General features: G+C 35.4%; 1 protein-coding gene across 12 annotated transcripts in view; it reads right to left on the reverse strand.

Annotated features, from left to right (window-relative positions):
• Positions 1-25,541, reverse strand: part of CCDC102B (coiled-coil domain containing 102B) — a 320,660-nt gene that overhangs the window by 200,357 nt on the left and 94,762 nt on the right. For all 12 annotated transcript variants that reach the window (XM_059140061.1, XM_059140060.1, XM_059140062.1 and 9 more), the window contains 3 exons: positions 19,048-19,660; positions 17,535-17,755; positions 6,248-6,356 (listed from right to left, as the gene is read on the reverse strand). In XM_059140061.1, coding sequence (XP_058996044.1) covers positions 6,248-6,356; positions 17,535-17,755; positions 19,048-19,644 — 927 coding nt within the window. In that variant the 5' untranslated portion in view covers positions 19,645-19,660. The remainder of the gene's footprint in view (positions 1-6,247; positions 6,357-17,534; positions 17,756-19,047; positions 19,661-25,541) is intronic.

Below are 25,541 nucleotides of genomic sequence, written 5' to 3' on the forward strand. Positions count from 1 at the left end.
GTCTTAATAACATGATAAAACTTTTCTGCATAGAACTGAAAATGTACTAATTCTTCTCCAGAAGAGGCAGTAAAGTCCTTGGGTAATGTTTACTCTTCTGAGATCCTTAACTTAAATACTCTGAAGTTAAATTAATAATGCTTAAATACTGACATAAAAGCAATGCATCTTATGTTAATGATAGGGAATCAGAGAGGAAAGAAAAAGATATAAAAAGATACGCATTGTTGGCTGCTGCTGCTGGCAGAGGGACGGGGAGAGAGGCAGGCGTACTTAAAACAAGGAACAAACACTCAAGACACCTCTGTCCTCATTTCTATCACTGGTCACCTGGTTGTAGGTCCTTCAACCATTCACTCTGTGTTCCCTTTGTCTTCAGCGAGCACCTAGATCATCGGGATTCATCACCCGGTAAGATGACCCAAACCTTCACTGCTGAAGTCTCAGGGCCATTAGAAATCCTGCGTGCATTGGATTGTTGTAGTTTTCCATCAACCATAATCTCAGGGTGACACTAAGACTCCCTGAGGGATCTCCTGCATTCCTGACACAAGCTTCCTCAGCTGCATGGGGGAGTGCCAGTGCAAATTTCCCCTGGTACGCAGGAGCAATCCCCCCAGCCAGCACAGGAACACATATCCACCAGTTGATTTCAAAAAATAAAATGAAATGAAATCATGTAGACTCTGGTCAATAGAAAAAGGGAGGGGAGCTTCTATCTCTACTTAAAGGATCCATCCCTGCGGACGGCAAGCTATTGGCCGGCAACTCCACGTGTCCCTCCATCTGGTACTCTTTTGTTCCCAGGAGGAGAAGTTATTTCACTGGTGAATTTAAAGGAAAAACTGGTCACCTGTAGCTCTACTCCTTCCTCTCCCATTCTTTGGGTAAGAGAGATCTGCAAGAAATACACCTTCCATAATCTTTCTCAAACACAAAGGATGAAGAGTGAAAGGGTCTCACATGAAAAATAGCTTTCACCAGTCCAGTTCATCTGTGGGGATATAAGTCAAGCTTTTTAATATGGATTTTAGGATTAGGAAGCTCACTTTTCCTTAAATATAAGTCTTATCAGTAACAATTAAGGCAATATATTAAATATATTTATTAAAAACATACTTACCAGTTAATGTTACTAATTATGTAATATATTGATTCCTGCAGCAGAAACTGGTTAGATGGTCACAAAATTAATTTTCTCTTTCTTTTTAAGTATACAGCTTGAATACATTTCCCAACATTCCTTACAATTAGGTGTCACTATGCAAATAGATTCTTGCCTGTGGGTTGTAAGTGGAAATAAGGTACATCACCCCAAGGCTAGAGCACAAAGCATCCCCACATGAATCCCATCCTCTTTCTTTCGTTCTGATTCTGACCAGATGCGGAGCGTCAGCTGCATGACCTCTGAGAGCCCAGGGCGCAGTCACTGCGCAGAAAGAGAAGGCTACCCTCCAAACACGTGCAGGGGGTATATGTGAGTCAAAAATCATCCTCTATTGGGTCCTATCTATTGAAATTTGAGGCACTGCTCATTAGAGCAGCTGAGGATAGAAAAGAGTGGTATCATTATCAGACACCCTTTGAATCATCAACACCTGGTGGTTTCGTCAGGTGGAATTAGATTTCCTCAGACTTCCAGTTACATGGAGGGCAGCTACACTCTAAGTAAAAAGGAAGTCACTGAAGTGTTTGAAACAAGGTTGTAATACGATCCAGTTTTGTTTTTAGAAATATCACTCTGGTGGCCAACAGTGATGGATAAGGTCAACAGTGATGGATAAGAGACCCGGCAGGAGGGCGCGAAGCTGGAGATGGGATGGTCATGACCGGGGAAGTGGCAGAGATGGAACGCAATAATAGGAGCTACGGTTTAGAGTTAGAATTCACAAGATATATTAACGATTTTGGTCATTTCTATGGAGCAATTTCTTTAAGTCACAAAAATATCAAAATAAGACAATTTTCAGATAAGTTTTGAGATCACGGAGGCAGTACTAACACTCCACCATCCACCTATTTCAATTAAGTATCATCGAGGACACTTTCCTTATGCGTGCAGAAGAGCTTCCATATTGGCAAGGGAATGAAAAGCAAAAATAAACTATTGGGACTACATCAAAATAAAAATAAAAAGCTTCTGCACAGTAAAGGAAACAATCAACAAAACTAAGACAACCTCCTGAATGGGAGAAGATATTTGCAAACAATATACCTGATAAAGACTTACTATCCAAAATAAAGAACTCATATAATCAACACCAAAAAAACCCCCAAATAATCAAAAATGGTCAGAAAATATAAACAGACATTTCTCCAAAGACGACGTATAGATGGCCAACGGACACATGAAATGATGCTCTATATCACTCATCACCAGGAGAATGCAAATCAAAGCCACAATGAGATATACCTCACACCCGTAAGAATAGTTAAAATAAGACAAGAAATAACAAGAGTTGGCAAGGATGTGGGGGAAAAGGAACCCTCGTGCACTGTTGGTGGAAATGTAATTTGGCACAGGCACTGTGGAAAACAGTATGGAGTTTCCCCCAAAAAAATTAAAAATAAAAATATTGTATGACACAATAATTATATTACTGGATATTTATCCCCCCCAAATGAAATACGAATTCACAAAGATATATACAGCCTTACATCTCTTGCAGCATTATTTACAATCACCAAATTATGGAAGTGACCTAAGTGTCCACTGGCATAATCTTTAAGAAGTGAATGTATTTTCAACCAGACTTCAAGTAAAAAATTTAAAAAACAAAAATTTAGAAAAAATCTTATTTCTGAAAAATTAATGGTGTTAGTGTAGAATTTTAGCTACATATAATCCTAATTCTAACCTTCTATTTCCCCAAAATCAGAAAGATGTTTTGAAGTATTTCAGAGAAGGCTTTATTGACAGCCCTTACTGACATATATAGTCTCACAAAGCCTGTGTCTGTAAATATTTAACATAAATATTTATAAAAGAACATTGTAAATTACAAATTACTAGAAACATTGTTATTATCATGAAAAGAGAGAAGACTCCTCGATAAAAATCCTTAAAAAAATACCAGTAAAAGTACAAAATTGTCAAAGACAAATTATAATTCATTTTTCAGTTTGAGACCAATTTTAAAATGTTAGCAGTATTCTCCACATATGGTAAGATCTCTTCCATTATGGAAAGAATCAGAGTCATTTGTTGTTAAAGCAGAAGTACCATAATTGTTTGTAATCAATATTACTTCCATGAATATTTGATTCTCTAAATCATGAGATTTCATGAAAATGACCATTTCAAAAAACTGGAATTCATAATTTAGTTCCAAATCAATACTTACATATGTGCAAAGGAAAAGCTGAATAAGTATTAAATTCAGCACGGGAACAGCATGTGGAATATAATCATTTCTACCACTCATTGTCTTGGTTGCATTTTAAATACGTATCAGATTTTACAATTAAGTTCTTACATTTACTCTTCACGAAATGTCAGTTATTTAAGAATGATTTCCCTCTAAAGAGGCCAGATTTTCAAATACATTTTTAAAAACCCTGGTCTATTAAGCACATGGGTTTTCATCTCTAAAAATTGCTAATCTTTATATCAGCAGTTCCTAGCCAGGCATATATCTGCTTGTAACAGTTTCAGGCATCTGAAACGGAGTTACACTTGTATTCAAGAGGTTTTTATAGATGAAGAATTACAGTAAAATGAAGGTCATTTGCCATAATTTTTGAGGACTGGAGTAGAAAGGAGTATTTACATGCAGTCCCGAAGTATTCGCATGAAGTATACATCATGACAGATTTCTAGACTGCCCTTCAACTGAACAGAAACTTTGAATATTTTACACTTATAATTACTCTGCAACACCATTTCTAAATGTACCATAAAATTCTTCTTGTTCTAATCTATTATAAAACAATTAAACAAAGTATACATAAAAATTAAGTGACAACATATTTTTATTCAGTTTTTAGATATTTTCAAATATTCTACAATATTTTAAAAAATAATTTAAACATATGGGCATACCACATCTCTTCAAAAAGGCTTCCAGTTTTAGGGAGTAGAGAGATTTTAAAAAGTAATCTCATATAAATAATTCAAACAATGCTTTTCTTTATCTCTGCTAAAATGAACTTTACATCATCTACTATAAACTTTTTTTATTCATCGTCACTTCCACTCAATGTTCAAATTTGTAGTTCACTGAACTGAAACATGTGCTCAAAGTTTAAATAGTTGAACAAGTTTCACACGACAATGTTGAGGTTTTCCCTGTTCCAAAATCCCTATAATTTTATCTAATAAAAGGGTTACATATGTACTAATATATATTTCTGCATGGGTTTTTTTACATTAAATTGTAATTGTATGGGTTTTTTTACATTAAAATGTAAGCCCATTTTATACTGTAAAATAAAATACATTGGTTTTATTTTTTTTATCTAGAAAGCTTTGTTAAAGTAGACTTGTTCCCACTTAATGTCCAAAATGTCATCTCTGAATATAAAGCATTAAACATTTTAAAATATACATATCCTTTTGTAAACCAACTCAAAATCATGCCCCTTTTCAAAAACATTTGCTACATAAATGTTAAATTGCTTGAATAAAAAGCATTAAGAAACTAACGTTATCAAGTCTGCACTGTCCCCTAGTGGCAAAAGATAGTAAATGCACATTTATTTTAAAATTAAAATTAAAACCCATTCTATCATCAATACTAGCTTTCTCAAATTTAGAGCCCAATATATTATAAGGGCAAATACACATACACTCTAAATATAAATGATTTTTGTATTCTGAACTATTTTTCCTGTATAGCAATACTTTACTGTCCTTGTGCACATCAGTTCAGTCAGGTGCCTGTGAATATAAGTACCATGAATCCATACATAAATGCAGGGGTATGTGTACACACACATACACTGTGTATATATATATACCTAAAGTTGAGCTAGAAACAAAACAACTCTGACAATCTAGCGCGAATCTACAAAGGAGAGGTAAACCTGATGTGGCTTGTTAGCTTTAATTGTTTGATTTACCCCTCATTGAGAGATGTTCTCAAACTAACGGCCTGTGGCTCTCACTGAGATTACTTTTCATTAATAAATGATTTTTAAGCAGGAGATATTTGCTTAATAGTATTAGGAAAAGCTCTCCCTCATTTGAAATCTCAGGAGTCCCCCGTGTTAACAGAGCCGCTGTCTCAGAGCCAGTGCGCGACCGCCACCTTCCTCCACGGACGTCAGGACGCCTGCGAGTGACTCAGAAGGCAGGTGTATGCTGCCAACTAAGGTTCCTCATGTGATTTCAGCAAACTTAGTTACTGACTCTAAACTTCACCACTTGCTGGAAACAAACCTGAAGCAACATTAATGTGGGATTTCACAAAGAGAAATATTGCTTACCACTTTTTTTTTAACAACAGATGGAATAATGCTTCTGATTGAGGCACAATTACATACAGAATTTAGATACTCACCTTCTCTAGACAGCTGGTCAGCATATACATGCTTTGTATATATAGATACACATGTGTGTATATACATATAATATATAATGTATAATATATAATTAATATAAACACACATATATACACGCCCAAATAAATGAAGACTCATTTGAAGCCTTTGGCTTGTCATCATTTTGTCAGGCTTTTTCTTTTCTTTGCTCATTATTCTACCCCACCTGCTTACCTGGAACAGTGCTTTGGTATACACAAGATGGGCAATTAATATTGTTTTAACAATGAATATTAATAAATCATTGAGATGGGAAAGATTCAGACAGCATTTTAGCGATGAAAATGCAAAGGAAAATTATAAAGGCAAGTGCCTGATCCTGAGTAACCCATAAAGCCAATATGAAAAGAACCTGGGTGCACTAGAGATCTGGTGGTATTTTCAGACTGCTACATGAAACACTGGTTACTGCAAGGGCTATGATATGATGACCTCCTTAGCAGTCCCCTTACACGTTACACGTGCCTGGAATGGATACTTAATGGTGTCACATTGATCATTCAAAATATGTGTTTTTAGAGAAAGATTCCCTATGCGCTGAGTTTGACTGAGTTCACATGGACATGGGAGTGAAAATATCCCTTTTATGGAGGAAATTAAATTTTTTAACTTTTCCTCATCTATGGAACTTTCTGCCCAGTAGGTAACCAACCCGAACAAGACAACAGTCAGTTTCATTTTCCCTTTACACTGCGTGCCTCCATACCTCTTTCAGATTTTTTGGCTTTGATTCTTTCAGTTCTTCATATTTCCATTTCCATACAGACAAAGCTGACTCCAGTTGTTCTATTTCTTTCTCCAAAGAGGAGCGTATTCTAAATAAAGAATTAAAAATAAGATAGACTTAAAATTTAAAAATAACTATAGGAACACATTCAATATTTGATTTCCTAATTTCCTTATTTTTACACTTGTATATGGCCATTGTAATCACAGGAAAACTTTTCTAGCTTATTAAAAATTATCAATATTGAATAAAACTTGGTTTAATTTGTTATTCTAACAATTAGCATTAGAGTAAGTTAAACATATTTAATTTGGCTTTGCTAGTATCAAAATATTTGACTTTCTGCCTGCTTTTCTCTGGTATTTTTCATTTATTTCTCTCATTCTCTTATTCATATTGTTTTCTTATATAGGAGAATATATAAATATATCTAATTTTAACATGGCTTTTATCCAACTTCATATTCTGACTATATATGAATAAAGAATCCTTTGATATGAAAGAGAATGCCAAGGACTCCACAAAGTAATTTAAGAAATAATTTACTGGAGATATAAAAATTCTTTTTAAAAAATATTTGCAATTTTGTTTTAATGAAGCAATTTCACTGGCATCTTTATTTAAAATAATTGAAATTAATTTATCCATTTGTACAACAAATGACAAGTTAGGATTGAAGTCTGGTCCTTTAATATCTCAATTATTAACTTTTTTTGTATGGCCATATGTCTGTCAGAGTGACTCACTGAAAATAACTGTTTACTTCTGGTGGTAATTAGCATATACCGACCCTTGCAGATGGCCAATCTTGATCTGTGTGTGGTGAACCAGATTAGTGTTAAAAAATGCTCAATCTCTTTTCTCTACCTCAATGGACAGAGTTGCTTGCCCCAGTCCTTGTTTCTAGGCTTTGACAGACCTAGACGTTTGTAAAGAATCTGTGTGGTTGGGCTTCTTCTCTTATGTCTCAGCCATCACTGTAAAAATTTCCCCAAGGAACTGCTGTTCCCAAATAAAAACATAAAGTAGATCTGAGCCCAACCTTACTATGGCAACAAGCTGATCTGGCTCTCTTTTTTTGTATCCATATAGGACAAAATAAATCATTGTTTTAGGCCACTGAATTTCATGGTGTGTGTGTGAGTGTGTGTGCGTGGTTCTTTTGTGTTTTTCCTGCCTCAAAAGATAACTGACATAGAAAATGATACTTAAAAGGGGGATGCTACAGGAAAAAATGGTGATAAAACATAAGCAGCTGGGAAAATGGTGATGATGGTAAGTAATAAGGAAATCATAACTTGCAGTGTTTTGGAAAATGGAAAAGGTGCCCTGACATCACCAGTGGAATGCTAGTGGGCACCATGAGTCTGAGCCTTCAAAGTGTTTATGCAACTGGTTTTACCTTGTATTTTGACCATAGCAAAGAGAAGTATGTAGCAATGCAGACTCACGGCTCCCCATGGGAGTATGAGAGACGGGATCACAACCAGTCTTTCCTGAAGAGTCCAGTCTAGATCAGTCAGCACTTAGTTGGCTCACAGAGTCCAGCTGAGTAAAGTCTCATTGTTGTATACCACTGAGATTCTGTGGCTGTTAGTTAAACCTTATTGTAATTATAATTAACCAATACACACGCTTGGCTCTATTTTAGTTTAATGTCATTAGAAGGATCTTAGAAACATATTCATCACAGATCTAGAAGATGTATCCAGAATCAAAACAGAATGTCATTTACATATTTATGAGAAATATGAATCTTCCAGTTAGTAATACAATGAAAAAATTTTAAAATAGAATTAGGTCATATATACATTAATTTAATTCAATCAATGGCTAAACATCTTATTAAAAAGTTATATAAGTATATTTGCATGAACCAAGCCATAGAACTGAAGAGAACATGTGAGAATGTTAGGGTTTAAGCTCAGAAGACTCAGGTTGCAAAAACACCAGCACCATATATGACTATAATTTTAAATGCCTTATTAACAGCAAACATATTAAAAGTAGCAAACAAAAGGGCTTGATATAAAAGTATGTCCTATGAATACTGCCTATGAATGTCCACAACTACAGATTAACAACTCAGTCTAAAATCCTGATAGATAAGCAGACCCAGCCAGCTAATGACCCCAACTTAATTACTTAAATAATTTATATAACTTAAAATAAAAGATTTTATTTATTATTTATTTATTTAAGATTTTATTTATTTATTTGACAGAGAGAGAGAGAAAGAACACAAGCAGGCGAGTGGGAGAGGGAGAAGCAGGCTTCCCGCTATGCAGGGATCCTAATGCGGGGCTGATCCCAAGACCCCGGGATCATAACCTGAGCTGAAGGCAAACTCTTAATGACTGAGCCACCCAGATGCCCCCCAAGATATTATTTTTATTCTTAGTGACTATGTTTGGGATTTCAAGAAGGGAATTTGGTGTAGAAATAATGAACAAAATGCCAAATACTAATATTTGGTGTCACACTTAAAGGGAACATGTAACAATCACTGTACATTAAAATATGTTCTATATTTGGCATTTGGATAATAAGGTTTTTGGATGATTAGGAATATTTGAATATTAAAAGAAATTGAGTATTGACTTAGACTTGTAAATTTGTTTCAAAATATAAGAAAATTTCACTAAGTTTATAACTTCATTGGAATGTTTAAAAATCACCATATTTAGAATTTTAATTTACTAGAGTTGCAGGAGAACAACATGGGAATGTTTTTTCTGTCAGGGATTGAAAATTTTAAAAAGGAAAAGGAATACAGTAAATTAATAAATTCACTTCATTAAAGGATATTAATTAACTACATTTGTGTAATAAGCACGCAATGATAAATTTTCTCAAAATTTATCAGTAAAATAATATAAAAATTTACTTGAGAAAAGTCTACATTTTAAAATTTCTAAATTCAAGGTCATACATGTTCAGAAATCACTCTTGAGTTTTTTAATATAACACTAATAAATCAAATGATAATGTTAGCAAAAAACTCATATTAAGATAAAAATGATTTCTTATTACTGTAGAATAAATGTTAATTCTCAAAAATGTCATCAAAAAGTACTGGGGTAAATATTCTTTCAAGAATTTTATAAGAGGCTCAAGAAGACCACTTCAAACTATGTATTAATTAAACTTTTAATCTTAGTTATAGAGAAACATAGGTGTATTCTAAAGATATAATTACATCTAAATTACACCTAGACTTAGAATAGTCAAAGCCAGTTCATGAAATGAAAATAATAGAATTTTGCCCAACTGTAATAAAATGAAATGGATTCCTATTTCTTATTTAAGGCAAATTAATAATGTTTAAAATAGAGTATTATCTCTTAATGCAATCTTATCTTAAATGAAATAACTAATATTTATTAGTTTACTGAAATTAAATTATATACTTTTATTACATAAAATGGTAAAAGTTAGTCAGAGAAATGAAAGGACAGGCAATTCATAAACACATATTTAGTGGTAATGTGATGCTTGGCTATTTTTATTTTTAGTATGTCTTCATGAAAAAAAATTTGTGACTCTATGCAGGCAAGCACTGAGGACATAAGGACATTGCACACTTAAATTTATGCAGCAGAGGATACTCTTTAAATTCTTAATTTCTGGCCCAATCAATTTATTCTATATTTTGGAGGGATTTTCAAAACTGATTAATTTTACAGGTAAATTTATAACTGAAATTTAAATTATCATCATATCACTTGAACTACAACAAGGTGACAGAAAAAAACTCATTTTACTCTAAAGAGTATTGCATATTTTATGCACTTCTTTTAAAAAGTAACAAGGTCCAGAAAAAATGAAGTATTTTTAATATGATGATATGAACTTTTAAAGATCTAATTGCTAAAATATTTAACATTTGCAGAACTAAAAGATAAGGTGTGAACCAAAATGATTTTTATGGAAAGATATAATTGTATTTCTATGTAATCTTCTGATACTTTGTTAACTATCATGATCCTATAATAATTGAAGATAAAGGGGTACCTTGGTGGCTCAGTTGTTAAGCATCTGCCTTAAGCTCGGGTCATGATCCCAGGGTCCTGAAATCCAAGCCCTGCATCAGGCTCCCTGCTCAGTGGGAAGACTGTTTCTCCCTCTCCCACCCCTGCTGCTTGTGTTCCCTCTCTCTCTCTCTCTCTGAAATTAAATAAATAAAATCTATTTTAAAAATTGACGATAAAATTTGGACATATATATATATAGACAGGAAAATAAACCAAAATATTTTTCAGGGATGAACATTTCTGAAACATAAAGATTTGGGGATAGAATTAATCATTTTTGAACTGTTTCATTGTAAAATATCTAATAAGTATTTTCTTAAAGGTCTATTAATGTCAAATGCTTTTGCCAGACAAAAACAAATTAACTTGTAATAACATCTAGATACCAATTTTTCTATTAGTTCAAATTATAGAGTTAGTATCAAAATATAAAGAATAAAAAGAAGTTTATAAATGTGTTTTTAATCAGCAGTGTTTATCATTTGGGATTCTATTCCCAAGTAGTTACAATTACAACTTTGAGCATTTGCAGCATCTTTCAGCGAAGAGCCAAAGCCATATATAGTTAATTTAATTAGAAAAGAGATGAATTTATAGATGACTATAAAGATCAGAGATGTCTGGAACGATCAGAGACTGATCCAGCCTGGATCCGGAGGTGATCCAGCCAGGAACAAAGGACTACTCTGATGCCACAGAGCTGATCCTATGAAGACCCCACTGCCTGTTGCCTATGCACTTTCTTGGTTATCAATTGTGTGTCTGACAAGTAAATATTTCAAATTAGCCAATTTAAGTAGTAAAGGATATTAATAGTTCAAAGAATCTTTTTGAGGCGATTCTGGGAAGATCCCGAGAAGCAAATGGGGAACGTGCAGAGTCAGGGCTACCGAGGAGGATGCCACAGCTACCTTCCCATCAGCATTTCAATGCAGCCACCACCATTTAGGGACAGACAGCACAGCATGGCCTCAACACCACCAACTCCAGACTTGGCGAGAGTGTCACTGGAGACCAGAGCCCACTGCTGCCTCTGGGATCAAGATGTAGCTACTGCCACAGCCTTTCTCCTCACCGCAATGCATTCTGGGTGCTCGCTGCCTCTTGGGGGCATTAGCTTCTGCTACAAAGTCTGGGTGCCTCCCCTGAAGAGATGCTCCTATGTCAAGTTTCCGCTCCTTAACTACCAGGGAAACTCACGTTGAGACTCACTAGCAATTGTGTAGTCTATGCAGAGAAAGAGAGTCCATCTCCCTCGGTAGGGGACTGCCCAAACAAAAACAATACCAGAGAGTGAAAAACAATTGCAGAAGTACACAAAAAGTGACTTGAAATGGATTAAATATAAGACTGAAACTCTAAAAGTTGTAGAAGAAAACTTAAGGGAAAAATTCCTGGATGTTTGTATTTGGCAATGCTTTTTTGGATTTGGCACCAAAAGCAAACATAAATAAGTGGAAGTACATCAAGCTAAGAAGCTTCTGCCCAGGAAAAGAAATAATCAACAAAAGGAAAAGGCAACCCACGGAATGGAGAAAATATTTGGAAACCATGTATCTGATAAGAGGTTAATGTCCAAATTATATAAGGAACTCACACAGCTCAAAAGCAAAAACAAAACAAAACAAAAACACCCCCACACAAACCAAAACAAAGAATGAGCAAGGCAGAGTGGACAGTTTTCCAAGAAGACATAGAAATGGCCAAGTAAATGAATAGATGCTTAACATAACTCATCATCAAGGAAAGAGCAAACCAAAACCGCAGTGAGGTATCACCTCACCACTTTAGAACGGCTGTTATCAAAAAGACAAGCAGTAACAAGTGAGGCTAAGCGTGTGGTTAAAATGCCATTGTTGAGGAGAATGTAAATCAGTGTAGCCACTATGGAAAAAGATATGCAGGTTCCTCAAAAAATTAAAAATAGGACAGTCATATGATATAGCAATCCCATTTCTAGGTATACAATCGAGGAAAGGAAATCAGTACCTCGAACCGATTTTGGTGTTCACTGCAGCATTATTCACAAAAGCCAAGACGCAGAAGCAATCTGATTGTCCATCTACACATGCAAGATACAGAAAATGTGAGGGGGGTGTGTATGTACATATGTAGGACGTGCCACTAAGTGAAATAAGCTGGACACAGAATGACGAATACTATACCCTTTCATTTATACACACAATCTTAAAAAGTTGAACTCACACTAAGAGAGAGTAGAATGGTGAGCGCCAGGGGCTGGAAAGTGGGGAGAGTTAGAAGACGTCAGTCAAAGGGCACAAACTCTCAAACTTACTTATGGAGTAGGTTCTGGGAACCTAATGTGTGGCACAGGGACTGTAGCTAACGATAGCGTGCTGGACACCAGAGATTTGCTGAGAGGGTAGATCGCAAGCGGTCTCACCACACACACAAATTATTAATGGCGTTAAGTGATAGATGTATTAACTAGCGGGGTTGTGGTGGGTGATCATTTCATAGTGCTACCAAAACATCATGGGTGCTTTCAGGATGGCACAGGTGACATATGAAACTGCTGAGTCACTATATCGTATAACAGCGACTGACGTGATGCTACATGTTAACTGGAATTAAAATAGAAAAAGAAAACCCTCCCCAAACCCATCCTGTTGTACAACTTAAATATACACAAATTTTGTTTCTCAGTTATACTTCAATGAAGCTAGAAAAATAAATACATATGTATAAAGGAATACAAGCCATAAATCACTTTATTAAAAAGGTAAAGGTTTACCGCATACCCTGTTAGTAATAATGAATAAGTAAGTAGGCCTGTCTAGTCTTTAAAAATATTACACTAAATAGTATGAACTAGACTTGCATGCCAATCTGTTATGTTCACTGAGGAATTCTCAACAAGATTTTAAGTTTCATTTTATTGAGGCAAAAACACACCATTTAATGAAGGAAAGCGAAATAATTGAAGCATATTACCTTTCTGCTATAGAAAATAAACCAAGAAATAAACTTGAGAGCAGAGGACGGAAGCTGTGCTGAAATGACACAGAGCAAACGTTTTCTAGGGGATACAAGTGCCATCTGCAGTTTAATTTGAGAACTGGTTCTAAACGGTAAAATATTTTACCTCGTCGTCACCTTTATTTACCATCTGACGTCGCCAAAGTTCCTGTCCCTCAGTGTCTAGTTCCACCAGTTCCTGTCCCTCAGTGTCTAGTTCCACGTCGCTCGCCCCCGGGGAGGATCAGATCCCCTTCTCACCTCCCCTTTTCCGCCTGGGAAGTCTTGATCAGAGAGATCAAAATGTACAAATTCTAACACATGCGGAACTTCTAGATACTGGCTGGTTATTTTCATAAAACTGAATCGTGCTCAGAATGCAAATAATACGATAAAGTGTATTGTCTCTGATAAGGAGGTTCTCCTCAGTGACAAGGGTGGGAAGGATCCCCTGAGCTGTCGCGGCTGATCGCTGCGCTCCAGTTAAGAGAACTTTCCCACGAGCTGGAAACGGAGAAAAGATGACATTCACACGTTCTCAGCTCTGGCCCATCCACTTGCTGAGATTCCAGAAGGAAAACTTGAAAAAGTCGGACAGATTTATTGCAACAGCATATACTATATCCTTGGGAAACATTCTCTTGTGATAGAAAAAAGGCTTTGTGATTGCCTCGCATGGACGGCTTGCGGATGCTGACTCAAGGACATGCTGGCTCGCGGACACGTGACCCCCACGGGCCTGTCCATGAACGAGAGGAGTGAGGAGACGAAGTGGTATCAGAGGTCTCCTTTCCCCCTTAGTTTCTGGCCTGACTATGGTTTCTATATTGAAGTCCCAGCAAACTGGAGAATTTACGTACTACAGGGATTGTTAATTTATCCCCAGGGAGTCAAACATAATGTGTGTGTGTGTGTCCGAGTGGGAGTGTAGAGATACACGGGTGTATCATTAAAGCTGGCACCTAAGGCACTTTACATGTAGGAGCAGCTTCCTATGGTCCGACTACATTATGTCAGGGAAGTAGCAGTGTGAGTGGGTGTGAGAGAAGTCTGTAGCCACTAAAAAGTTAAATCCTTCAAGAAATAAACACAGAGGTTAGAACTTGACAGCAACTTACAATTCCAGATGAAATTAATTTTTAATACGGGTACAGGCCTAAAAATTAATTCAATTTTTTCTCCTTCCCATTAATGTCAATTACCTCTATTTGGAATTTATACTTGACGGTAGAATAACAAATATTTATTCCACACACAGGAATATTATTATAATCTATTGTATTATGATTGTATTATCACAACCGATTCATATGGTGAGGTACACACAAAGCATCTGAAAAAGGGAATTAGTGGAGGGACTAAATTTCCGAGGGGCTAATGAGAAACTTCCGGCTAACATACAGAACGGCTTATAATGACCTGTGAAAGGTTCGTGGGCATGTTCTCATTCTTCCAATTCCTTAAATAAGGAAAATTGAAACCATAATATAATATATATTTATATTCATATTTACTTATATCATACTTATTTCTCCCATTTTTTCCTACCCATTAAGAGTCTTATAACTTAAGACACAGAAAAATAATGATTTTCAGATTTGGGAACTATATTTGACAGTGTATCAACTATTCCACACAATGCTAATAATTGTCTAACGTGATCATGAATAAATAACAAAAAAGATCACCCTGAGTAATTCACACTAGTAGTTACCTTCCCACACATAATTCATGTTTGATCCACACAAGAATTCAGTGGAGAGGGCAGAAGTGATGCTATATGACTTTGAGACAAGGTCATTAAAATGCCATATATTTCTCTTTATGTCAAGATGTTCACTTTCGACCAAGCCACTGCACTCTAAGGAATCAAAGTGGCCACATGGATAGTCCTGCATGTCTCAAATGATACTTCAAAATGATAGTCTCAAAAATGAGAGTAAAGTCAGGAGGCTTCAGATGATTCCGGCCCCCCGCCTTCAAGTCATCTCCAGCCTTGAGTCATCCAGCTGAATCCGCATGTAGTACAAGATGAGTTGTCCACACAAAGCCATGCTCAAGCTTCCTGAACAGAATAAATGGTCATTGTTGTTTCAACACCAACCACTGTGTGGGAAGTTTTATTATAAAACAACATATAAGGGGTGCCTGGGTGGCTCAGTGGGTTAAAGTCTCTGCCTTCAGCTCAGGTCATGATCCTGGGGTAGCGGGATCGAGCCCCTCATCAGGCTCTGTGCTCAGCAGGGAGCCTACTTCCTCCCTCTCTCTCTGCCTGCCTCTCTGCCCACTTGTGATCTCTGTCAAATAAATTAAACACACACACATATACACACACACACACATAGCTGGAATAGAGGTACCACTATCCATATTTTTACAAAGGCGACAACAGCAGTGTCTTGGCTAACCCACTATCATGTAGCTGAATAGGTCAGAACCAAGGAGGATATCCAGGTCATTTAATCTCAAATCTAGTCCTCACAAATGATCAATGAATAAAACCATGTTTTTCTGCAATCAATAAATCACAAATTGTGAACTGTCCCTTATGAACATATTTTTCATTTTTATTGACTTGCTGATGTCTACTAATGATGTAAAAATTAGAAAACCCACTGGCTATTCTAGCCATATACATGATTTTCCATTATTTTGTCTTTAGGTCACTAATTCATTCCTCTACTTTTTCCAGCCTGTAGTTCCTTGCATCAAGCCTGTTGCCAATCTCATTTACTGCATTCTTCATCACTGACTGATTCTTTTTAAACTCTTTTATCTTTGTTGTAAGGGTCCAAATGGCAAAAAATACATATCTATCAAATAACAACTTTCAATGTAAAGGAATAAATGCTCCAATCAAAAGACACAAGGTATCAAAATAGATTAAAAAAATTATATGCTACCTATTAGAGATTCATTTTAGACCTAATGACACCTGCAGATTGAAAGTGAGGGGATCCATCATGCAAACAGATATCAAAAGAAAGTAAAAAGAGCAATGCTTATATTAGACTAAATATATAGACTAAAACTAGAATTTTTTGTTCTTGTATTGTTCCTGTCCTGCTTTGGTAGCCGGGTACTGATGGTCTCGTGGAATGATTTTGAATATATTTCCTCTATTCCATTATTTGTAAGATTTTGATAAAATTGTCATTAATTATTTTTTTAACCTTTTTTTTTTAAAGATTTTATTTATTTATTTGAGAGAGAGACAGTGAGAGAGAGCATGAGCGAGGAAAAGGTCAGAGAGAGAAGCAGACTCCCCGTGGAGCTGGGAGCCCGATGCGGGACTCGATCCTGGAACTCCGGGATCATGACCTGAGCCAAAGGCAGTCGTCCAACCAACTGAGCCACCCAGGCGTCCCATTAATTATTTTTTTTAATGTTTGATAGAATTCACCAATGAAACCATGTGGTCTTGGGCTTTTCTGTGTTGGAATATTTTTGATTCCTAATTCAACTTTCATTCTTGTTATTGGTCTAAGAAGATTTCCCATTTCTTGGATTCAAGATTCATGATTCAATCTTGGTAATTTGTTTGTTTTTAGAAATCATCTTTTTTTTTCCCTAAGTTTGTTTATGGTAACATCATACTCTATATTTCTGTGGATATCTATTGTATTATTTTCTCCTCCATTTCTCATTTTGGTTTTTGAGTCTTCTCTCTTTTGTCTTGATTAATGTAGTTAAAGCATTGCCGATTTTGTTTATTTTATTATTATTATTTTTTTTTTAAACTGATCACTACTTTAATGTTAAGTTTTTGTTTATTCTGGTCTCTTTTTAATTTAATTCTGATTTTCCTTTGTTATTTTCCTCCTCTACTAAATTTTAGCTAAGTTCTTTTTTTTTTTCTAGTTCCTTGTGGTATAATGTTATTTATTTTAACTTTTTTTCTTAATTCAAGTATTTTTAGCATAAATTTCACTCTAATATCTGCTTTTGCTGCATCCCACAGATTTTAGAATATTGTGTTTTCTTTTTCTTATGTTTTGAAACATGCTGATTTACTGTTGTATTTCCTATTTGGCCCACTGCCTGTACAATAGTATGTTATTAATATTTACATATTAAATATTTAATATTTTAAAATTTCAAATAATGAATATACATCTACCTCATTTTTAAAATATTAATACTTCGTGGCTAATCATAGGTCAAATACATAATCAAATGGCCTGCTTGGTAGACTTAACTTCAATAAGTTTGAAAATCAGGCTTGGTTAGAGGAAAAAATGATTAGCACTTACTCTCTTTCTTTCCATAAAATTTTCTGGCACTCATCCAGATGCAACTGCAAAGCTGAAATTTCAGGCACTTTACTCTCCAAAGGCAGGTTTATTGCTTGCAATCTTAATGCAGATTTCAGTGTGCAATTTTCAGAACCACCATTTTTTAATGAATTAGAACAGTCAAGATTGAGTTTCATCTCCTCATTTAATCTTAACTGGTCAATAATTAAACCTTCTTCCTGAAAAGGAAAAAAACATATAAAACAATTATTGTTATTTTTAAAATCTGGTGTAGAAAAATCATGAAGAAAACATATTTTTGGAAGGAAATAAATGTTATGATTCAGCATGAAATTCCTATTTTCATTTCTTTATCAGTCTGTAAGAGGTATATGGTTGAACTTTAACTTGCATTCCTCAAGATTTTTTTCTTCTATGTTCTACATTACAGTGAAATACATTTCAGTCTTTTAAAATTCCATTTCAGTGGAATCTAGGTTATAGCTACCATAAATCCCATGCATCATAGAAAGCCTTAAAATTTTAGATGGAATTATAGAAGAGCAAGATATTATGATTTATATTTTTAGAGGTGGAATTAAGTAGAAAGGAATAACGATATAAACTGATATAATTTAAAGAGATAAAATGAATTCCTAAAGTTTCTGGAAGTATGGTCCATAGGTTGTTAACAGTATTTTCCAGGTTAAAAAAATGGATAAATTAAGGTTATGAACTGCTATATAAAATAAATTTTTAAAAAGTTTATTTCATGCAGAATTCTCAAAAACCTCAAGATTTCAAGAATACCAGGAAATTCCCAAAGTGGATAATGTGAAGCACTCCATAAAGATATTTCCCTCTGGTACCCATTTTATAGGAATTAATTGTGAGGCTGAAGTCCCAAACCTCGGGAAATGTTTAAAGTACTGTATGAATAATGTATTAGTATTGTCATAATTAGGGTAAAGAGAGAAATCTCTCTAAATATTTAATTTTCACGTAAAAATGCTGAGTTAATTTTCCTTAAAACTATAACTAAGATCAGTAATATGGGCTACTGAATTGTGTCTCATTCACAAACTTCTATGCTGAAGTCTTACCCTGCCCCCAGTACCTCAGAATGACACTGTATTTGGTATAGGGTCCTTAAAGAGGTCATTAGTTTAAAATGAGGTCATGATGGTGGGCCTAGAGATAGTTTCTTTATGAGGAAATTTGGAGATAAACACACACAGAGGAAAGATGATATAAAGACACAGGGAGAAGATAGTCACTATAAGCCAAGGACAGGTCTCTCAAGAAACCAAACCTGTCTACGCCTTGATCTCACACCTCTAGCCTCTAGAACTATGAGAAAATAAATTTCTGTTGCTGAAGCCACCCAGTCTGTGGTACCTGGTTCTGGCAGCCCAAGCAAATAAATATAGTCCCCACTGGGTTTGTCATCTTCCCTTTCCTCGCCGTTACGGTATACGGCATTCGAATACGCTCATAATCTCTGAATTCCTCTACTGAGTTCTTTTCTTACCTTACTATCCGTGCTGTCCTTTGTAGGAAATTCTCTTTTCACCAGATGTTCTCTGATAGACTTACATGTTTGGGGAGCAATTTGAAATTGTTCTCCTCTTGCAGAGGGCACTTCTATGAAACCAGGATGCTTCAGGTCCTGGGTGATTTCTAACACTTTTTGATGTGGCAAACTTTGTTTCTTTTTCAATGCACTCAATTCTTTCATCGTCATCTCTAATTTTATTCTGAGCTGTCTTCCCTCCTCCCTGGCGCTGTTCCTTTCAGCCCGAACTTTACTCCACTTTTCTCTCCAGTTGGCAGTGCAGTCTGACCACCACCGCATGGTCTTCTCCATCTGGGCAGCTCTGGCCTTGACTTCTTCAAGTTCCCGCAGGCGAAGCTCTTCACAGATATTCCACTCACTGGTGCTGCATGAGTGTGCATAGATGTTGTGAGCAGAATGTGACTGCAGCCCCTGAAGTGGCAAACAGTAATGACAAGTGTCCCTGGGCAGGGAAGCAGGTGCTACCATGTCACAAGGCGGTTTTGTTGATGACTGTTGCATCTGGAAGATTTGTGTTTCCTCAATTAACCGATGGATGGAATCTAAATTCATATTTATCTTTTGAGGTCTAAGAAAAGACAGATAACATAATTAATATTTGAGTTTCCCTTGCAATTACAAGAGCAAGACCTACATTTAAAAAAGAAGGTTTATGTAAACAATGTATCTTTCAATATTGCATATTTTGCTTTCCTCTGTAATTAAAAATATGGAAAAACTCATGCATTTATAATTATCCTCAAAAAACAGAAATTGCTCCTATTACATTTTGCCAAATGAGTAAAAATAAAAATATAATGATGCAATTGGGGGTAGCATATGACATGAATAATTCATTTTAAGAAATCCACTTCTTTTTAGGTAATATTTACTATAATATATATTGTCCACTAACTACTCAATGATCCTCTTTTCCCTGCTAATTCAAGCACAACCTGCTTAAGTGGAAGGCAGAACCTATTGATTTCTGAGAGGATAAACGTCTATTTTAATCCCAGGGCCTAAATCCTAACTGGTCTCTTCCATGATGGTCTCCACTTCACTGAGCATTCACTAGTCTCAAGTCAGCATAGGAACTAGTCCTGGCTGAGATTTCAGGGGAAATCTGCAGAGAAAGTTTCCCACCTAAAATACACGGGAAAAAAAAAAAAAATCACAAAATGAAAAGCTCTTTTCTTCTGCTTCTTTCTGCCTAAACCAAGACATGATTCTGGAAGATGGCAAGTGTAACAGCCACCTTATAATATTTAAAATGGTAGAACAGAAAGAGGAAAAGCACTTGATTTAATGATTGAACAGCAGCATGAAAGCTAGAATGTGTACCTGTGGTTTTCTTTCTTTCTTTCTTTCTTTCTTTTTAAAGATTTCATCCACTTATATGACAGAGAGAGAGATCACAAGCAGGCAGAGAGGCAGAGACAGAGAGAGGAGGAAAGCAGGCTCCACACTGAGCAGAGAGCCTGATGCGGGGCTCGATCCCAGGACCCTGAGATCATGACCCAAGCCGAAGGCAGAGGCTTAACCCACTGAGACACTCAGGTGCCCCGTACCTGTGGTTTTCTTGCTATTTGAGAACCTAACTTTATTCAAGGTGTGATTGCTCAGTTTTCTGTCACTTGCAGTCAAATGGCATCAGACTGATACATGAATTATTTTCATCCTATGATTAATATTATGATAAATTCTAAAAAAAAAACTGAATAAGACATGGTGTTTGTCTTAAAGATTTTGTAGTTCAGTGGATGAGAAAGGCACATAAAAATTAAAAAACAAATATTCACACAGGAAAATATATTTATTATTACATCAATTTTTTATTTAGTACATATTGTATGTCAAGTTGGTGCTGGGTTGCTAGGGTATGTAGGAGGTGTTGTAAGGAGCACTGCTCAAATTAATTGGTAAAAGGAGACCTACTTATCAGTATGTATATCCATTACTTTATTCGATATGGCAACATAGCTATATTGATGACAGCAAGGAGAAGTTTTCCCTTAAACTAAACACTTAAAACATGCAGGTTAATCTACAATTAATGAAGTTCTGTAGTTATATAAGATTGCCCATTTTTACTATCAAATAAGATATATTGGTATAAATAACATTTAATGTACATGACATTAAGTCCTCTCATTTTTTATTTGCTTTTATACAGTTACAGATCATAAGCTGTCTCCTTACAAATCATCCACTTCATCAACTGAAGGGGTTTCATAATACTAACAACCTAGAAAATAAGTTTTTTCTTTTTTTTTAAGATTTTTTTTTTTTTTTTTTAAAGAGGGAAATAGAGCAGGAGCGGGGTGGGGGCAGGGAAAGAGGGACAGAGAGAATACTCCAGGAGACTGCTCTCTGGGCCGTGGAGCCTGGTGTGGGGCTCAATCCCAGAACCCTGATATCATGACCTGAGTCAAAATCAAGAGTCAGCTGCTTAACTGACTGAGCTACCCAGGTGCCCCCAGAATAAATCTTTATATGCTGACTTACAAAATAAGTCTTTATTGGAAAAAAAAATATTAAATGTATATCACTCTCAAAAGAAAAAACCCATTTTAACAAGTGTTCTGTAGAGGTGCCAGACCAATTCACTCCTTATTATAACACTTAGAATAATACAGATTCATGGTTGTAATTATTTTTGTTAGCATTGGTACATGTCCAAGCACATTTGAGTTAGTGCTGGTTTGGAGTAACTGTTCCCTACATTTACTGCAATTCAGAGGGCAATGATAATAAAGCTGACCAAATTTCTTGGACCATTAGTAAACTGAGACCAATATTAAAAATGAAAATAAGGAACTCTTAGAAGCACACCACATAGTTTATGTATATGTATCCACATATCATACAAATACATATATTTGTGTGTGTGTGTGCAAATTATATATATTCATTATTCACTATTTAATGATACTTCCGATATTTTTCCCTTGGCTGGAATTCCAAAATAAAAACAGAAAACTTATTTTAGCATATTAAATTTAAATTTATCCTTGCCATTTTTCAAACTAAATCAGTATCATAAAATTATAATGTCCTTAAAAATTCTCATTAACTTTTATTTTACTATTGTTTTGAAGACTCTATAATTGGATTCCGGTACATGGAGACCTTTCCTACCAATTAACTATGTATTTTTTCACATCTGACTAAACAAAATTGAGTTGGGGTTTAATCATTCAGTCCTTGAACTTGAATAGTTCTTCATGTTCTAAAGTGTTTCTTAAGCAAGTGTAAATGACATATTGAATCCTTATGTGTATCTATTAAGGCACTCATTTTCCCTATACATATGTGCATGTTCCTTATGTTTTATTTCAATGACTGTGGAAGTATTTATCAGTGGTTGTAGCACAGTCTTTGGTGCATGAGAAAATATTTTAATGCTACTGACTCTTGGGTTTCTTACACTAAACTTTGCATTGTCCTTACCATAAAAAGGAGGGAGGGGCACAAGGAAACTCTTGAAGGTGGTGGATACGTTTATTACTTTGATTATGGCCATGGGCTCACAGGTGCATGTCAGTGTCCTAATTCATCAAATCATATATGTTAAATATGTGCAATATTTTGTATCTCCTACACCTCAATAAAGCTATTAAAAAATGTTCATATAATCAGGCTACCCTGAAGACTGATGCGTAACCAATACATAAATACAAAATACATAATCAAATAAATTAAATATGATGGGCCTACCCTGTATAAATAATACTATTAAACATTATATTTCACTAAATAGAAGCTTAATGTATACGACATTGAGTTCCAGATTACATTGTTTCAAGCTCTGATTCTGTCACTTCCCATATAAATGATCTTGGACAAATTATATAAATTGCCTTTGACTCATTATCCTTATCTGTAAGGGGAGACAGAAATATCATTGTACTTCAGTTAGTTCTTGTGACCATTAAATGAAAAACAACACAGACTGTCCGGTCCAGGTTGTCTCTTAGGCAAGCTGACAGTTATCCCCAGTGCTATACAAGTCACCAAATATGTTAGTTTGGACTACTGTATCGTTTTTTTTTTTCAGTTTCTGTTCTCTTCTGGAAAGAGAGATGTTATACTTTAAAAACAAGGACAGCAAAGGAGAAATAAGAAGCTCCTAAATTCATGTAATAAAGATAAAATCAATTTCTATATCATATTCATATTATCAGTGAAATATTCAGTGCATCCTAGAGATGAAGAAACCAGGGCTTAGGGATCTAATGTAACCAACTCAAGTCATATACTTAGAACGGGCTGACCCAGTTCGGGAATTAAGAAATTTGAATCCAGAGTCATTGCCTCCCCATATCAAAAGCCTACAACTTCAAAATACTATGTTCACAATAATAAGATCATCTTTTAGGTTATTTCAGAAATATAGTTGGCAGATTTCCATTTTGGATATGTTTATGCTCCAATATCTTCCACTACATCACACCACAACACAGTCAATCACACAGTCAGCTGATCCCGACACTAGGCTTTGAGTGAATTTCATCTCATCAGAGCTTAAAGGAACTGGAAGTCCAGGGCCCGTAAATCCCTGCAGCCTTGTCTCTGTCATCCTGCTTCTGTGCCCCATGCTTCAGTCACCCTGATGTGTCCATTCCCTGCACAAACCTCCCCTCAACTTTCTGCTTTGATCAATCAGATTGCTGTGCAAAAGACTCTCTCCTCTCCACACGCTCACCTCCCCTTGGTTTCTTATCCTTCAGGTATCAGTCAGAGAGACCCATGCTTGACTCTCCTCCATCCCTTACAGGCCTGACATCTGAGCAGAAAGTTTACTTTGAGGTTCCTCTGTGGTAGTGAACAAAATACACATGGATTCTGCCATCCTGGGACCTTGTTAATAACCAGAAGCAATAAATCAAGCTACAATCACAAATTTTAACACTCTTTGAGAGAAATAAACAGTGTGTTGTGATTCAACATATACCTTATACTTAAGGAAGTCTCTCCGAAGTGACAGATGTCTTATGTATTATCTGAAGAATGAGGTGGGCCAGAAATAAAAGCATTTTTGGCACAAGTTATACCATCAGGGCAGAATCGAATAGGGTCCAAAGGGATTTTTGCTTTATTGTTTGTACTTATTGCTTTCCATTAACCTATAGGAAATGAATTCTAAATGAAACCCTTCTTGGACTTTTTTTCCCCTAAGAAGCGCAGGACTGCTAATGCATACACAATAATGTTAATAAAAGCCATAAGCAAAGAGTAAATAGATTAATTCAGATTCAAAACACAACACTAAGGAACAGTTGTTACTTTAGGTATGATGCCATACACTCTGATAAAAAGCAAAAAAGAAAAATCAGTTTTTAATATTCAGGAAAGTAAAACACCAAAGTGTTATTTTAAAGTGTGGCCCGTCAAACATACACAAGTGATTAGTATAATAAAAATATGTATACTGCACTGGTTTAAAGCAGAAAAAAATGTTTTTAGGAAAGTTCTGCAAGAGCACACGAAATCTGAAATCTGAGACTCCAGCTGTGACAGGAAGGGAGGTGCACAATTACGGGCAATGGCGCGATCACGCCGCTACGGGACAGCTCAGCTTCGGCCCATGCTAAGTATTATCCTCTAAAAATCCATACACTGGGGCAAATTATACAGCAATGTATAATCTATATAACGTATAGTATCTATAGAATGTATAGTCTGTATTTGTTGTTGTGAATGTGAGATTTTGGAACTATACAGCAGGAAATACTTGCACAAAAAGGTAATTAATAATATCAAATAAATTTATATGTTATTTAAAGCTTGCATACTTTTTTCCCCAAAAACCCTGTAGTAAAAGCATAAATGAAAACACTTTAAAACACATATATTTATGTTTCCTAGCAGTCATTATCAAACTGTAAATTTCATTATCTGACCAATTAGAAATTAACTTTATTTTAAAGAATTAGCATGGAATTCACATAAGCCCCGCCCTTTTCTTAGCCAACTCTTCCTCCCTGCTTCCTAAATCTTTAACCTCTTACTCTTCCCCAGTGTTGTTGAAGACATGAGTGATGCCTTATTTTAGTCTAGATTTTCAGTAAAAAATTATTTGAGAAAAATAATACATTTCTTAGATAATGCTCAATGATAAAAAAAAAATTAACTGCATTTCTTTAAAAAAATCTACTTCAGAATAATCTCTCCACATCATATCTTGATGTCATTTCTACCATTCCCAGACAACAGCAATGTCTTCTCTGCTTAAAGAAGAAAACAAAAACAAAAACAAACAAAGCCCATAAAAAAAGACCTACGTTTATAATAAACACCTTCTAGATCAGACATAGAAAGTGATCAGACTTATTTCTTTGGAGTATGAATAGAGGAATAAAGAAAGATCCAAAATCTACAATCCATTTCCATTTTATAAAAGCCAATGTATCATTTGTAATGAAGCTTGGAAAATGAAAATTTCTTTTTTCTGGCAAGCTGATTAT

The sequence above is a fragment of the Mustela lutreola genome, chromosome 11, assembly GCF_030435805.1.
Source record: "Mustela lutreola isolate mMusLut2 chromosome 11, mMusLut2.pri, whole genome shotgun sequence".
Lineage (NCBI taxonomy): Eukaryota > Metazoa > Chordata > Mammalia > Carnivora > Mustelidae > Mustela > Mustela lutreola.